Here is a 17,219-nt window from a genome sequence, read left to right on the forward strand (position 1 = left end):
TGATAGGTCCAGTAGCTTGCGAGATAAGCCGCGGGCACACACACACACACACACACACACACACACACACACACACACACACACACACACACACACACACACACACACACACACACACACACACACAACCAAGGGCATAATCCCCTCCAGGCTACTGCCTGGCAGGGATAATGATCAAAACTGAAAAATTCAAGAAAATTTTGAAAAAGTCTGTTCGTGGATGTGATCTTCATCTAGGCATATGATAGAAAAGTTTTAATTCTGTCATTTAATATTATAAGCATTTCTCTGGGGATGCTGGTCTGCTCTATCTTACCAAGTGTGCTTCCTCTCTTCACTTCATTTGCAACTTCATTTGCAGGACTTTGAAACTGATACAGATTTAGCTTCCTGTTACATAGACTCAGAACACAGGAATTCTGTATACTAAGTTACATTTTTATTGTAGGTATACAGCCGGTGCTCTGGATGATTTAAAAGATCGCAACAAAGCTTCGCCTCTTAGCTGACCAAGGTTACAAGCAATTAGTATCAGGAAACACGGCATAGCCCTGGAATATATTCCTGCAGTTCATTGACTCCCAATTCGAATTAATGCAGTATAAGTTAATGAAATAAGAGTTGAGTCAAAAGGTAAGAAAGGTTATTACAGAGAGCCAATCAACAAGCAGCACAGTCTAAGATCAAAACCATATATGTCAGCAAATGACCGCCAAGACACTGAATTCAGCTACATGGATGACGATCTGTAGTCAGCCCTGCCTATATATTACATAAACTAAAGTTTTGTGAGGAACAAAGGTAGAATAGATATTTAGATAGAATATTTTAGTCAAGAATATTCTAGCAGGGCCTGGAGACATTGGGCTAAAGTCAGGGAGACACCCTGGACAGGTCACCAGTCCATCACAGGGTAGCTGCACAGAATCACTTGCAAACCATACACTGACAACAATTAAGAGTCTCGTATGAACATATCGTGCATGTCCTTGGCGGAAACCCATACATTAGATAGATAGATAGATAGATAGATAGATAGATAGATAGATAGATAGATAGATAGATAGATAGATAGATAGATAGATAGATAGATAGATAGATAGATAGATAGAGATGTAAACTTTTCATGGAAGTACCACACATATAGATCACAACAAACCCCTCTAACTAATGGGATGTTTGCATGGAAAGACCATCCAGTTGAGGGTGTTGGGTCAAGGAAGGGGTTATATAACATCTACGCTATGGAACAAAGTGTGGACAAGGGAAGACTGCAAATAACATTCTACACTACCTTAAAATGGCATTACTCAAGCCCATTCAGCTACATTTTCTGACTCTGATGGCCCAAAATACAAGAGAAAGAATCCTTTTAATGTGTCTTGGAAATGTGTTTTAGCGTTATGCAGCGAGCACTCTCCCAACAGTTCTGATAAGTCCTTGAAAAAATTCTCCTCCTCCTCAGAACTTTCTTCTTTGACTTGTACATCCAATATAAAAAGCTGCTAAGATGCAAGGCCTGAATCTTCATCTGACCCCAAAAAACAGAAAACTTTTTTTTCCTAAGTAAACTTTCTACTTACTACAACAGTCTCAAATTCCACTGAAGACGACAAAGAATGTGATATTTAAAAGCTTGCATGGTAAGTTAAAGTCACTGTCATGTCAGGAGTCACGCCAAAGGGAATTCCACAGAGGTCAATACTGACCACTACAACTGGCATACCATAAGCTAAAAAAAAATGCAAAATATGTCTGACTTTATCCTTGGTTTCATTTTATGATTATTCTGAAGAAAATAAGTGTGAGATAAAAATCAAAGTAAAACCAAAGTATGATATTAAGATGTTTGATAACATGTTGGACCTTTTACCATTTTTTTGGCCTATTTCACATCTGATATATCTCAAAACAATAAATGAGAGCAAGTCAATGTAGGCTGCTGATCAAAATCCATTTTTATTAGCTGACAAGTTTGGCTGCAACTCAGTCATAACCACAGATTTCTTGTTTATTTTTGTACAAAACAAAACAAAAAAGACGATGGTACTCACTGTTCTTGAAGAATAAAATCCACGTTCTCCGTAGACACCTGTCCTGTCACAGGGTGCCGAAACGCCGTCGTTCTCTGGTTATGACTACAATGACACATGGACAAGAGAGAGCAGGAAAGAGAGAGAGAGAGAGAGAGAGAGAGAGAGAGAGAGAGAGAGAGAGAGAGAGAGAGAGAGAGAGAGAGAGAGAGAGAGAGAGAGCAACAGGACAGAAAAGAAACAAAATTAGCTCCCTTGACTGTACTCTGAACAAACTGAGGTCACCACCCTGGATTTTCACCCCCCCCCCTTCCTCTGTTCACAAGTACTGTGGACACAAGCTGATCATTCCCCGCGGGAGTCATAGGTTTTGAGTGTCTCTCAAACCTCACCAGTGTAACGGACCCTGGTCCCCAGTCCCTAGCTTTCCCAGCTGTGTGCAGAATGTGAGGGGTATCTGTGGGCTGACAATCCCATCCCATTCCCATATAACTCTGGACAGCAGCATGTGAGGTCCTTGACCCAAGGAATCATGCTCAGCACAAAAGGTTGGACGTAGGCCGGCATCCATTGATTTCAGTGCCAACCAGCCAGCCAGTCAGTCATTCAGGGAACTTAACCAGGGTGTAAAAGCATTTCACTGTCTGAGGGGTAAACAACCATTTGGGAGGGAGGGCTGATGTTTTGGATAAGCTTTAAGAGGACTGGCATTAATTTCTCCCCAAGTCAAAAGGAGCTGTTATGCTACACTCAGCTGCTGACAGTATATCAGCTCCGGCCCATTAATGAGTGAGAGTCTCAGATATTGCACTAAAGTGCTGACATTTTGTGAGACAAAATTAGAATCAGTTTGTGGATCACTTTGAATGCCAAGTGCAATAAATATACATGAAGTTGTGTTGCTGACATTGGTGCAGAGACATTTTGACATCTTGCTAGATTTCACAGTACATGCTGAGATATATGGCACAAAGACAATGGGAACTCGCACACACCACAAGATGAGAGTGCAGGATACTATATGATTGGAATACTATACCTGCAACTTTACATAGAAGTATTGGAAATTTAAAGTTCTGATGATGTGAATGGAGACGTTGAAGTTTAATTATTCATGAGTTTTTCTTCTATGGTCATTTAAGAGTGGTTGAATTGCAACGTGAAAAACTTACACAGTCAGAAAAGATAGGGAATGAATAAAACCTTATAATTTTATGCAATTATTCTCAAAATCCATAGACACGCTCTGCTCCAGTGTTTGGAAATATGACTTTAAAGATTCAGACATTCTCCTGGGAATACTGTAAATAATGAAAGTCACAGCAGAACCCAAACTGGGTCCAGAACAGGGACACACATAGAACACCCTCCAACCACCACTGCTTCAAAATAACAAACATTGAGGTATTTCCCCCCAACCTGCCTTACTAGCCAAACGTAAAAGCCAGAGGTTGTACAGGTCATCTCCCTGTGGACAATGATCGCAGACTGTGGTTGCACTGGGCACCTCCTAGCGCCCACAGCACATGACTGTGGTTGTGCTGGGCAGCTCGGTGTGGGAAACAGGTGACAGCAGGCCAGAGACCAACATCAGCAGACTGTGGTTACACGCAGCATCTGAGCAGCTGTGAATAAATTTGAAACAGGATGTCCATCCATCCAGTCATCCATTATCCAAGCCGCTTATCCTAATTAGCGTTGCAGGGATGCTGGAGCCTATCCCAGCAGTCATTGGGTGGCAGGCGAGGAGACACCCTGGACAGACCACCAGTTCATCACAGGGCCGACACATTCACACCTAGGGACAATTTAGTATGGCTGATTCACCTCACCTACATGTCTTTGCACTGTGGGAGGAAACCGGAGCGCCCGGAGGAAACCCACGCACACACAGGGAGAACAGCGCGTCTGGGTAGCGGGATCTCCGGGTTCAAATCCCCGCGTTACCTCTGGCTAGGTCGGGTTTCCCTACAGACACAGTTGTCTGCCAGATGTGGTTATGTGTCCTAGTCACTGCACTAGCACCTCCTCTGGTCAGTCGGGGTGCCTGTTCAGGTGGGAGGGGGAACTGGGGGGAAATAGCATGATCCTCCCACATGCTACGTCCCCCAATGCAAAACTCCTCACCGTCAGGTGAAAAGAAGCAGCTGGCAACTCCACATGTATCGGAGGAGACATGTGGTAGTCTGCAGCCCTCCCCGGATCGGTAGGGGGGTGGAGCAGCGATCAGGATGGCTTGGAAGAGTGGGGTAATTGGTCGGGTACAATTGGGGAGAAAAACGGGGAAAAATCCCCCCCCCCCAAAAAAACGACACGGGGCGAACATGCAAACTCCACACAGAGGACGACCCCCAAGGTTTGACAATCCCAGGGTTCGTACTCAGGACCGAGCTAACCACTGCGCCACCCTGAGACAGGATGTATGCTCACAAAAAAATAAAATACTTCATAAAGGTTCAGAAACCTCTCACATTTGCAACAACAACCAATACCAAGTAGCTAGCATTGTTTTTTATTCGACTAGCACTTCACATTAGCTGTGATTTTCCAAGTATTGCCCTATCTAGCAGAAATGTTTAATCTTGTGGGAAAGTCCTCCAAGGCTCCTCAGGGAACCAGCCAATGTAGCGGCAGTCAATTTACGGCAGTGATGCAGTCAATTAGTGCACAATGTGAGATTTAAACACAACTCATGACAGGGAACAGTTCACACACACAACAACCTCTACACATACTGCTTAAAGACCACACCCCCAGCTGATGTCAGCCAACCCTATCCCAGCATTCCCTGCTGTTCATGTATGATGCAAAGACAGAAAGGAAGAAGTATTAACAATTGGGACATTAATTGGGATATTATTATAAAGTAATAATTAAAAACTTGCAAAAACTAAATTAGCCATAAGTAAACCACTGAGATACCCCAGTCATGTTAAAAAAAGGGTTTTAAAAAGTAAAACAAAATTAAGAAAACTGAACAGCCCTAACTCCTGTCTTAATTGTTCTTACGCTCTTATGATTTTCCACATTTTTTTTTCCTCTCTCCCCTCCTCCCTCAAGAGTTCTCAACTGACTTGCCTGTTTGAATAAAGGTTAAATAAGTAAATAAATACATAATATAAACAGCAATGAATAAGAAAATTATATGGAGCACATACAGACAGGTGAAAGCTTAAAGGAAAAATCAACATAAAGTGTCTTAGTAAGGTGTTGGGCCACCACGAACCTGCGGAACAGCTTCAATGCTCCTTGTCATAGATTCTACAAGTGTCTGAACTCTACTGGAGGGATGACCACCATTCTTCCAAAAGATATTCCCTCACTTGGTGTTTTGATGATAGTGGTGGAGAGCATTGTCTGACACGTCGGTCTAAAATCTCCCATAGATGTTCACCTGGGTTGAAATCTGGTGACTGTGAAGGCCATTGCATAAGACTCACATAATTTTCATACTCATCAAACCATTCAGTGACCCCTTTGTGTCCTGTGGATGGGGGCATTGTCATCCTGGAAGAGACCACTTCCATCAGGATAGAAATGTCTCATCATAGGATAAAGGTGATAAACTCAGAATAACTTTGTATCGATTTGCTGTGACCCTTCCCTCTAAGGGTACATGTGGACCCAAGCCATGCCAGGAAAATGCCCCCCACAACATAACAGAGACCCCAGAACAGCAGTAGACAGCTAAGAGCAATTCCTTGTTTTGGGGAGATTGAGGAAACCTTTGCTCCTAGCGCTGCACTGTACCAGAAATGCTTTGAGACATTCTGTCAGAGCAGTCTGTTGTACAACTAAGACAGACAGACAGAGCACTCTGGACAGTAGTATGTAGTATCCCTCAGAGGGAGTACATTTACTTCTGCACAGTATGGATGACCGTGCCAGCAGAGGCCAAAGGGCTATATGAATTAATAGCTGTCTAAATGGGACAGAGCCATAATCGATCAGTTGTGACATGCAGAGGAAAACAGGTCCTCTCTGGAGGATTCTGAACTCTGAGGTACATGACAATGACGCAGAGCTGCGTCGAATTGAAAAGTTCATGTTAAATGGCAGCCTCAGTGCGTCAATGCTGTAAACAGCTCCATGGGTCGATGTGAGTTTCTTCTGGTACATTACATTTCCCTTGCAAATCTCTTGGGTTTGTGCCTACAAGGTTGCTGATGTGTATCCTGGTTTGTATGGGAATAAATAAATAATGAGGAAATTTAAAAAATGCCCTTCGTTCACTCAACAACTACTACCAAGTGGCCCTAAAACACGGCACCTAATAAACAGCCAAAGACTGGTTATACAGAGCAGCCCCCAAGTATGCAAAAGTACACTTATGAGTTTCAAATAGAGCATAAAGTTGCATGCTCAGTCAACATTCTGCAGATAAAGGTCAGTAATAAAACTCTTACCTACCCTATAAAAGTATCTCTCAAGTCAGTGAGTCAGCGCACCATGACGAGGAGACGCAGTATGAAGTCATGCTTAGCATCCACTGATAAATAGTCAGAGGATTATTGCAAACCTCTTGCCAATCTCTCGTTCACACAAATGTATTACAACAGTCAAATCTTGGTAACGATGTCAGTTGAATGCACTCCAAGTTCACAATGATCTTATGAAAGGCGAAATAAACACTGAAAGTAACATGACTGAACTAGTGATCTCTATAGCAGACTATGAAGTAACGAAGAGGCGTTAATTATTGTGAGGACACCGCTCCTTCTAATTCTCTAAGCAAGTGCTGCACCATCTGATGAAATCTCATGCATTGCTGTCTCAGGGCTGAGGATGTGAATCCATGTTTGGTCGAACCAGAGACATAAAAAAAAAAACGATTTCACTTTTAGCCTGGGTTATTCATTCACTTAATGTCCCCTCTGACTTTACACAGCTCCATTTTTAAAAAGGAGATATTGAAAAAAACATCCAAACATCAGGAATGTCATCACTGGAGATATAAAACTTGTAATAAACTTAAGTGGAGGCTAACAGACTATGTGCAGTTATGGTCATGTAAATCATAACTAGCTCTAAAAACAGAAACGTAGGATTTGGTGGCGAAACAACCTTTTTCACAAGTGACTCTAAAGAAATTGAAAAAAAATGTTGAGATCTGTTCCTTGTTGAACAGCTTTGATTCCTATTTCTTTGTTTTGTTTACTTAAAGGTGAATACTGCACATGTTTGCTGCAAACAAATTGCAATATAATGTGTGGATGTATCTCATGAGCTAGTGTGGGTAGGGCATGTCGGATGTGTGACATCCCAGTTCATCAGCTGGATGGTCTCTGGGTGAGAGACCATCCAGCTGGGTGAGAAGACATTAAGGTAGAGCCTAAGTGTAACTTCTCCCCCAGGTCTGAGCCTAACTCCATCCACTGCATAATTTTGAAAAATGCTAAAAAGTGGGCAAGGGGATCAGAGGGGGTGGGGAGGGGCAGGAGCATGGCAAGAGTAGCTGAGAGGATCTGCAAGAAGGGCCCGGCGTATTGCCGGCTCGCCGCCACACACCACCATACCCAATCCCCTCCACTGGCCTGCCTTCCAGCACGGCATCAGACACCACCCCGCTGAGACGCCACTTTGAGGATGGAAGGGGGCGCCGTGAGACGGGCCGCAGCTTTCCAGTGGCGGAGAGAATGATCAGTCGGAGATTGGGATAATTTGATTTGTTGAGATGACTGCAATGCCCTATCCACTTGCCTCAGCCAAGCTGCCTTGCCTAGAATACCACTAGTACAGCCAGACTCCTAACTAAATCTAACCATAGTTACAAAATAACCCCCCATCTTGCCTCTTTGCCCTGGCCGCCGGTAAAGTTCAGAATCGATTTCGAAACTCTGTCTATTACTTTTAAGGCTACGCATGGCATTGCACCGGCTTACTTGACTGAGTTTCCTGAGCCCTAAATGCGCTGCAAGGCCTATTAGGTCCCTGTCTCAAGGTGTTGTTGCCGTTCATCATCCTAAATGTAAAAGTAAAGGGGACGGCGCCTTCATTGTTTTGGCCTCCACTCACTGAAAGTGCCTCCCCCAACATAATTGATCAGCTTGAGCTTGGAATGCTTTAGGCAACTACTAAGACCTAATCGCTATAAGTTGGCCTTTTTATAAAAGAGGTTTTGTCATGTTGGTATTTTAAGTGTTTTCAAGTGGATAATATGAATAGATGTTTGTATCTTTGTCTTGAGTTTATTCTGTTTTAGTTTCGTTGTGCTTGTTTATGACTGTTTATATAACAAACTGTATTTTGTGAAGCACTTTGTGACTGTGCATTGACAAAAGTTCTATATAAATACTCTTACATACAACTTTTTTGATATTATATGATGTTTCTGAACCCAAAATATATAAATGGACTAGAAGAACCCCGCTACAATGTAGCGGTTTGATTATCCACCCGTCTAAATCTCCCTCCTCTTCATCCTGCCAGCTAACCGCCTTCCACCTGCCCCTAACCCCCCCCCACTCCAACTCCCTCCCCCCAAATGCTCAGAATCATCTGAAATGCCGAGAACAGTGGTTTTTAGCCATTTTTAGAAAATGTATATTTTGCATAATTATGCATAATTACTATAATTATTATAATTTTCTGCTATTTTTCTGGTCCTCTCTGGAACAATATTTACCACCTCCAAAAAAAATTAGGATCATAAGTGCATTTTTGCAAAAATGCATATTTTGCATAATGCCAAAACATTTCCAAGTCCCAGAAAGAAATAATCAAAGATGCTCAGAATCATCTGAAATGCCGAGAAAAGTGGTTTTTAGCCATTTTTAGAAAAATTCATATTTTGCATATGTATGCTTAATTATGCATAATTTTAATTTTCTGGGATTTTTCCCGTACTCTCTGGAACAATACCTACCACCTCCAAAAAGAATTAGGATCATAAATGCTTTAGTTTTCGGTCCCGCTATCTACACTAACTAACACACACACACACACTAACACCACACACACACACATTCTGAAAATATATAAGTAGATTTGTCTTATTTGACCTAACTTCTGCATGGTTTATTATACACAGGCCAACTTAGGATACAACCTATCCAGCTGGAAAGGGGGCTGCAAGTGACTTATATAACAAGTGCATCGTTAAAACAACATGTCTCAAAATTTAAAAAAAATACAAAATTGGGGGTATCCGGGTGGTGTGGTGGTCTATTCCATTGCCTACCAACATGGGGATCGCCAGTTTGAATCCCCATGTTACCTCCAGCTTGGTCGGGCGTCCCTACAGAGACAACTGGCCGTGTCTGCGAGTGGGGAGCCAAATGTGGGTATGTGTCCTGGTTGTTGCACTAACGTCTCCTCTGGTCAGTCAGGGCACCTGTTTGGGGGGAGGGTGAACTGGGGGAAATAGTGTGATCTTCCCACGCGCTACATCCCCCTGGTGAAACTCCTCACTGTCAGGTGAAAAGAAGCGGCTGGCGATGCCACATGTATCGGAGTAGGCATGTGGTAGTCTGCAGCCCTCCCCAGATCGGCAGAGGGGGTGGAGCAGAAGAGTGGGGTAATTGGCCAAGTACAATTGGGGAGAAAAAAGGGAGAAAATCCAAAAGAAAAAAGGCAAAATAACACACACACACACAAACTCTCCGATGACTATAACCCGCTTGACGCTGGTATTAAGCATGGCGTTCAACCCTATCCAAGTAAGGTGTGGGATTTACCTGCAGCGTAGCAGAGGGATGTGTGCTGAGTCAAGAGAGAGGAGATAACTTCATGTAAAAGGGAGGAGGGCTTATGCAGTTACACTGTCAATTAATAATATACAGAGAGAGCCAATGTACAAGTCCCACTTTTTCCTGCATGCTTTCTGCAATACTGAAGCCCTGGAACTCTATCCTTAACATGCTTCGCTGGCAATAGAAAATAGATAACAGAAATAAATAAATAAAAAGTCCCTGCACATCTTGTAGATGGTAAAAGGAAAGTTGATAAATTACCACTTAAGTTAAGTGTGGGACATGGCTCTGTAACATGTAACGTTAGCTTGGGTATCATAAAATCGCAATTAAAACCAACAACACTCAACCTACTTTTGCTTTACGTGGTTCCAGTTCAGATTGAGTACCTTTTCCCCGTGGGTGTCGGAGGAGCACATATGTCAAAGACCACATAGGAAAATTATATTAAGATCAGGACTGAGAGAGAGCCCTGCGCCATCAGCAGCACTTTCCATCCCCGCTAACTAGGAACCGTATGGGCTGAAAGCCACGTGTCACAGGCTGAGGCCTCCATGTAATGCAAAATGCTAACAGCACATAATCAGACCTGTAACTCTAGAAAATCTGTGCTATCTACATGAGACCAAAACCTTGGGTCATTCATCAGAGGTCCCTTAGGTGCAAAACACAGGACTGTGCACTCCAGACGAGTGTCGTTCACGAATGAATCTTTTGGGTGAACGAACTGAACTGAGCTCCGATTGATCCAAGTCATTCGTTCGCAGGAGGAATGGGGTGTGTTCAAGACAGCAAATACACAGCTGATTCGGTTTGCAAACTTTTAGCTACAATGAGTCAACAACATTGGTCTGGTCCATATGACATTATCTAGATTGATGTTATATGCATAGGCTAAAATTTAACGTTACTATGCGCAGTGCCGCGTGCGTGTGCGTCGCTGCTAATCTGTACATAGTGTAACGTGCATGGATAAGTAGACACGTTGGTCCTTGACTAACGGGTCGGACCGGTTAACGTTGTCGCTTGAGGAGTGGGAGACACGGGTTCGTGTCCCGGCTGTGGCGGTACCCGGGCTGCCCCCCTGAATTCGCCACATTGGTGTCAGAAGTGGGATGGTTGTTAAGACCATACGGCTATCGGAAGTGTATGCGCCCAAAGGCGTGAAGGAGCTGATATGCTTAAGCGCGGGGACGCGCTTCCCGGAAGAGGAGGGGGTAGTATAACGTGCATGGATAAGTAGATACGTTGGCCACTGGCTGACGGGTCTGACCCTTTAGTCAAGCAGTTAGCGATGTCTCGCGCCGCGGCAGTTCCTGTGGTTGCCCCCCCCCCCGAATTCGCCACAATAATAAAAAAAAAACCTAAACAATATTTTCAGAACACAAAAGTTTACTTACTTACTTTGAGCGGCTGCTCTCAAAAGAGCCATGTAGGGCTCCATCTGTTGGTCCTACTGTCCAGAGGATCTGGTGTCAAACACACTTCCATGTGTGACTTTTTTTATCGCATGACATGTATGAGGGACGGGTGGAAAATGACGGGGTTACATAAACACACGGTTGTCTATGACAGCACTCACATGGCACAGCAGCCCCACCAGTGTGCACTACACCATTACACACACACATACATAAACACACGCACGCACGCACGCACACACAGTGTACATAGTGCACCTGCTGTGTCATGTGACCTCGGTGTAAACCTCTCTCTCCGGGAACTTGTGCTTGCTCGTCCTTGTGGCCATATCAAAGGGAAAGTGGTAATTGTCCTGTTTCTCGCTTTCTCTGTTCCACTTGTCTTCCCACTTCCTGCCTGTCTCTCTTTCTCTCCCTTCCTGTCGCTCGCCGACCCAAGCTCTTGCCAGACAGAATGAACACGCTTTGGTAACAAGCCAGCATCCTTGCTGAGCCAGTGCCAAGATCACAGCACCCTGTAACTGCCTATTAATAAAGTGATTCACCTAAGGAGGCGTTCGATAGTTTTTCAACTGAGAATGAAAAAGTTTGATCCAGAGAGACGTCAATTTTGACAGCTATTCCTGCATTTGTGTAGCTCTTTAACGAGACACACTACATGATGCTGGCCCAATCAATGCTGTGTCCTTAATTACATGTCAAGCCCCGCTCATCATTATAATCATTATGATATACAGTATATTTCAAAAGACAGGAGAACCTCTAAAACGGATGGCCGGCGTTTCTTTTAACAAACGGATGCGCTTTTAACACTAGAACCACCGGGATTTCACTCCTACCTAAAACGACCATGGGCAGTCAAAATGACCGCTGGTTTTTAAACTCTATATTCTGTCAAGATAAATACCCAACTGAGATATTAAGGCATTGCATATGTTAGTATGTCTGTTAGGAAACGAATAACACCAACATTAACATTTTAACAACTATAATACTACTTTTAAAAAATTTAAGCTTCAGAGAGACATGGTTCAACTTCAATAGCAAAATTTAAATAGTGGAAAAATTACCTGAAAAACAAAACGGAAAACACATCTTGCTGATCTAACGAACGTAACAAGGCCTATAAAACTTGAAATGTAGAAAAACTGAAAATAAATACTGAAACAGTCCCCAATAACGACCGGAACGTAAAAACTACTAGAATGACCGTGGGCGGTCATTTTGACCGCCGCGGTTTTTAAACTCTATGTTCTGTCAATATAAATACCCAATTGAGATAGTAATGCATTATATATGTTAGTATGTCTGTTAAGAAACTAACTGACACCAAAATTAACACTTTAACAACTTTTAATACTATTTGTCGAACAATTTAAAATGGCCACTGTCCAATGCCTGTAAATACTACAACACGTCGGTGGTAGTCATGGTGCGTCTGTAACGGCGTCTGAAACCATCCATCCATTATCTTGGTCGCTTATCCTGCTCTCAAGGTCGCGGGGATGCTGGAGCCTATTCCAGCAGTCATTGGGCGGCAGGCGGGGAGACACCCTGGACAGGTCGCCAGGCCATCACAGGGCCGACAAATACACACACACACACACACACACACACACACACACACACACACACACACACACACACACACACACACACACCCATTCGTACTAGGGACAATTTAGTATGGCCAATTCACCTGACTTACATGTCTTTGGACTGTGGGAGGAAGCCCGAGCCCCCGGAGGAAACCCACGCAGACACGGGGAGAACATGCAAACTCAGACATTCATTCATTTATTATCCAAACCGCTTATCCTTACTCAGGGTCGGGGGGATGCTGGAGCCTATCCCAGCAGTCATTGGGCGGCAGGCGGGGAGACACCCAGTAATCAAAAATCAAATTTAGACTTATTTCTCTGCACTTGGGAACACTAGGTTTTTGTTTTTTGTTTTTTTTTTTCTAGGACGGAGCAATGAACTTTGCGAAGGAAATCATGTGACCAAAACACGTAATAAATAGTGACATGACGCGCACGATCACGCGCAAATTACAGACCGCTCATTGTCATTTTAAGTATATCTCATTATAACTTTTCTGTGCAATTGATCTAAAACTCGTTTTAAATTCAAATATATGCAATTTTAGGGGAATTCGGGGAGCAGCAGGTCTCTGTGTCTTTTTTCACAAAGTTATTAAACTTTGAAAATCCAAAATGGGCATAATGACGGTCTTTGTCATTCTAGCGTCAGCTGAGTGAGGTGTTTCATTTCTAAAGTGCTTATCACTTTGTCTACCTTGCTGACTCAGCACCTCCTGCTTGCTTATCTGTCCTGAAACAGGGATCCTTCCTCTGATACTCTTCCTGAGTTCCTCCCCCCCGCCGAAAAGCTTTTTCTGCAGTTTTTCCTAATCTGAGTCAAGGGTCTAAGAACGGAGTTTGTCCATTGTCATCCACACCCACCTGCTTTCCACTCAAAGTGTCGATTGGGTTATCCGGTGTGTTCTCAAAGCAAAGGTCATATCTATTTAAAGTTTTGATATCCCCCCCCCCCACCCCGCCAATGAAATGTTTTGAAGTGTTAGTGCTCTGTGTTTGGTAGGGGTGTGGAGGTCGGGTGGGGCAGTGTGCTGTCAGCGATCCACAGAAAACCACTACAAGGTCATTTCCATTCAGAGCTCGGTGGAATTAAGAGCGTGTATTGAAATACACGGAGCGTGAATCAATTAACGACTGACACTACGGCGCACGCGCACACACACATTCATACACACACGCGCACGCGCGTGCACTCCTCCGCGCAGCTACGCGAGCCGCGCCTTTGTTGTCAGGCGGATGAAGCGGCTCATGTGTCACTGAGAGTGGCGCGCTCAGAGCACCAGCGGCGCGGGCGCTCGCTAACGCGAGAACGCACCGAGTAAGCGACCGCCGGCCATGCACACGCAGCACTGCCAAGCAGCTAATCATACTTGCTGCACGGCTTTTTGGATTTTTTTTTTTACATTTTTTTGCTAACTTGTCCAGTGCATCGCAGGTTAATCAACAGCCGTTAAAAATGTCTGTAGACCTTCAACCTCTGCCTACATCCACTTTCAGTAAGAAAACAACAACAAAAAACTGAAGCTGAAAGCACAGAAAAACAGGCGACTAACTCTTACCGAGGCTGAGGTAAGCTACGACAAACACATGGCCGACACCTGGAGATAATGTGCTCTGTCTGTACCAGAGCTGTCAAGCACCCAGCCACAAATGTGAGTGCCACTTAACAGTGTTGTGCTGGTGGCCACTGCTGGTGGGCAGAAAGCCATATTCCTGGCTCCATAATGGATTTTGTCTCAGTGCTGCTTTAGTATTTTAACTCTAAAGCTCAGTTTCGTAGCCAAGACTCGCAAAATACCCGAGAAGTGTTATTTATTTGTTTTAGATGTTAGATTTTACCTGCGTTCACATGGTCACGGCTGTAGCTTCAATGCGGTGCTTTCCCACTACGCATGTGAACATGTGAATGGCGTATGTAAGCTCTTTCTGTCTGTGGTGTGGGCGGGGGGTGTAAAGGGCCCACACACCCGCCGAGTCCCAAAACCGACGGGGGGGGGGGGGGTATTACTATCCAAAAACTCAATCTGGTCTCTCTCGCTCCCTTCCTCTCTTTCGCATACCTTTCCACTGCAAAAAAAAAACAAAAAACAAACAAAAAAACCTGTCCATCCTTACATATTGTTAGTGCTCCAATTCAGCCTGGGTGCATTATCAAACCCGCCCCCCTCTCCCGACAAAAATTGTTCAAACTTTAATTCTTTTTTATAACTCATTGAATTTATGAAATTTCTCCAAACAAGTTTCAATATCTTGAACAAGGCAGGATAAGACAGATCGCTCACCACCCGGCTTGTTATGGCATTTTTACGTCTGATTCCTCGTGATTAATGAAATTGAAATATTTGAAATGGGAACAATTGAAATCACTCGCAAAAAACTAGCAACTTCTTTCCCCTATTCTAATCAATACTGGACGAAATGACTTGTTACAATGGCTATTTTTAGCAACACTATTTTAGCACGCTCTCTCTCCCTCTCTCTCTCTCTCTCTCTCTCTCTCTCTCTCTCTCACACACACACACACACACACACACACACACACAAACGCGCGCGCGCGCGCGCTCCTTAGCCAGCTAAATGCCGAGCTGGCCATTTGCTGCCACGGATTGTCTCTGCCGGTCCAGCGGGTGTCAGGCGGCAACACGTGGTTCCATCTCTTGTTCACGCTTCACTTCCTCCCTCAACCACTGCCCCGCCCACAACATCCTCAACTCAAACAGAAACACGGACTTTCCCCTCTCTCTCTCTCTCTCTCTCTCTCTCTCTCTCTCTCTCTCTCTCTCTCTCTCTCTCTCTCTCTCTCTCTCTCTCTCTCTCTCTCTCTCTCTCTCTCTCTCTCTCTCTCTCTCTCTCTCTCTCTCTCACACACACACACATACATATATCCCTCCCACTACTACTGGAGAGCATATCCACAGTTGCCCGGTGTTCCATTAAATAAGGCACTATAAAAAGTCCAAAGAGGTTTGATCGGGGTAAGCAGGGAAAGTAGACCTATCCATGGCGTGGGCACACACGCTGTGAGCTGGATGTGAGTGGTGTGTCAGGCGGGCAAGCATATCACAGTAATGACGGTCATTATAAACACACCCAATAACGACAGCCAGATAAACAAGTCCTATTAAAATAAATCCCATTATGCCAGTCCTTTCTGCCTGTACGCGTCTGACGTATTTTCTGTTTGGTGGTGATGAATGAGCTTTTATGTTACATAAGGCTGTTGATCTGTGGTGAATTGTATGAGGCTTTTAGAGCTATGTCACCTTTTTTTCCCTGGCTATCTTAGAGATTGTAAACAAAAAACAAACAACTTTATTGTATCTAAAAGGGTTTCTTTTCAATGTGATACCTCACACAATAAAGGTTTTTACCCCCAAGAAGGTATGTGTATGTAGTTTCAATCTTAGATACCTCCACATACACACACACACACACACACACACACACACACACACACACACACACACACACACACGGTTACTTCAAATCCTTCACTACAGCCATTCTCTTTTATTCTCTTTTGGTGGCATAAGCAATTTCACATGACCCTGGTTGCATGTCCTCCTCCTCCTTCCTTTCTTTGCTGTCTAGAAAAAAAAATCACTTAAAGTTAGAAGAGCAAGCAGAGCAGCATTGGGCTTGTGGTATCTCTTTCATTCTGGCACTTGCAGTTAAATTTGTAATGACCCCAGCATTAAGAGACATCCTCCTTACTACACAGCAGTCTTTTAAATATCCTCCCTGGCTCTGACTTCCTCACTGGCCCTGAAGAATAAAACTCTGATGCCAGCCAGTGGTGCTGGCATGCTGGCATCAGAATGGTGCCAGTAATAACTGAGATGGGCATGGGCATTGCTGACATCACTGGCGAGCACTACCCAGCTGGCGAGGTCCAGACAGACAGACAGACAGACAGACAGACAGACAGACCGACAGACACGGGTGTTGTTTACAGGCTTCCAGTGGCAGATGATAGGATCTGGTGTGTCAAGCCGTTGATCGCAAACTATGCTGTCGCTGGACCTTTCAGGGTTTAAATCACATCGGTCCTGGCCTCAGCAGGTATAAACACAGACGTACTGGAGGATTAAAGTCAGTGTGCCCAGAATTGAAATGCTTTTATTAACCAACAGAAGCATTTTTAATGGAGACTAAATGTGTAGACTTGACTCATAAGCCCCTTTTCACACCAAAATCCTGACACTTGCCTTCATTTCAAATCCTGCCCCCCCCCCACTTTTTCTCACGATTTGTACCCGGCCAATTACCCCACTCTTCCGAGCCATCCCGATCACTGCTCCATCCCTCTGCCGAGCCAAGGAGGGCTGCATAATACCACAAGTCTCCTCCGATACATGTGGAGTCGCCAGCTGCTTGTTTTCACCTGACAGTGAGGAGTTTCACCAGGAGGATGTAGCACGTGGGAGGATCACACTATTCACCCCAGTTCCCCCTCCCCGCCTGAACAGGAAC

The 17,219-nt window shown here is 44.2% G+C and overlaps 1 protein-coding gene across 8 annotated transcripts in view; it reads right to left on the minus strand.

Annotated features, from left to right (window-relative positions):
- Positions 1-17,219, minus strand: part of plekha7a (pleckstrin homology domain containing, family A member 7a) — a 230,886-nt gene that overhangs the window by 113,973 nt on the left and 99,694 nt on the right. For all 8 annotated transcript variants that reach the window (XR_008810349.1, XM_056281276.1, XM_056281279.1 and 5 more), the window contains one exon: positions 2,055-2,138. Coding sequence is in view for 6 of the 8 variants with exons in the window: in XM_056281276.1 (XP_056137251.1) it covers positions 2,055-2,138 (84 nt within the window). In the remaining 2 variants the exon portion in view is untranslated. The remainder of the gene's footprint in view (positions 1-2,054; positions 2,139-17,219) is intronic.

The sequence above is a fragment of the Lampris incognitus genome, chromosome 6 (genome assembly GCF_029633865.1).
Source record: "Lampris incognitus isolate fLamInc1 chromosome 6, fLamInc1.hap2, whole genome shotgun sequence".
In the NCBI taxonomy this organism is placed as follows: domain Eukaryota; kingdom Metazoa; phylum Chordata; class Actinopteri; order Lampriformes; family Lampridae; genus Lampris; species Lampris incognitus.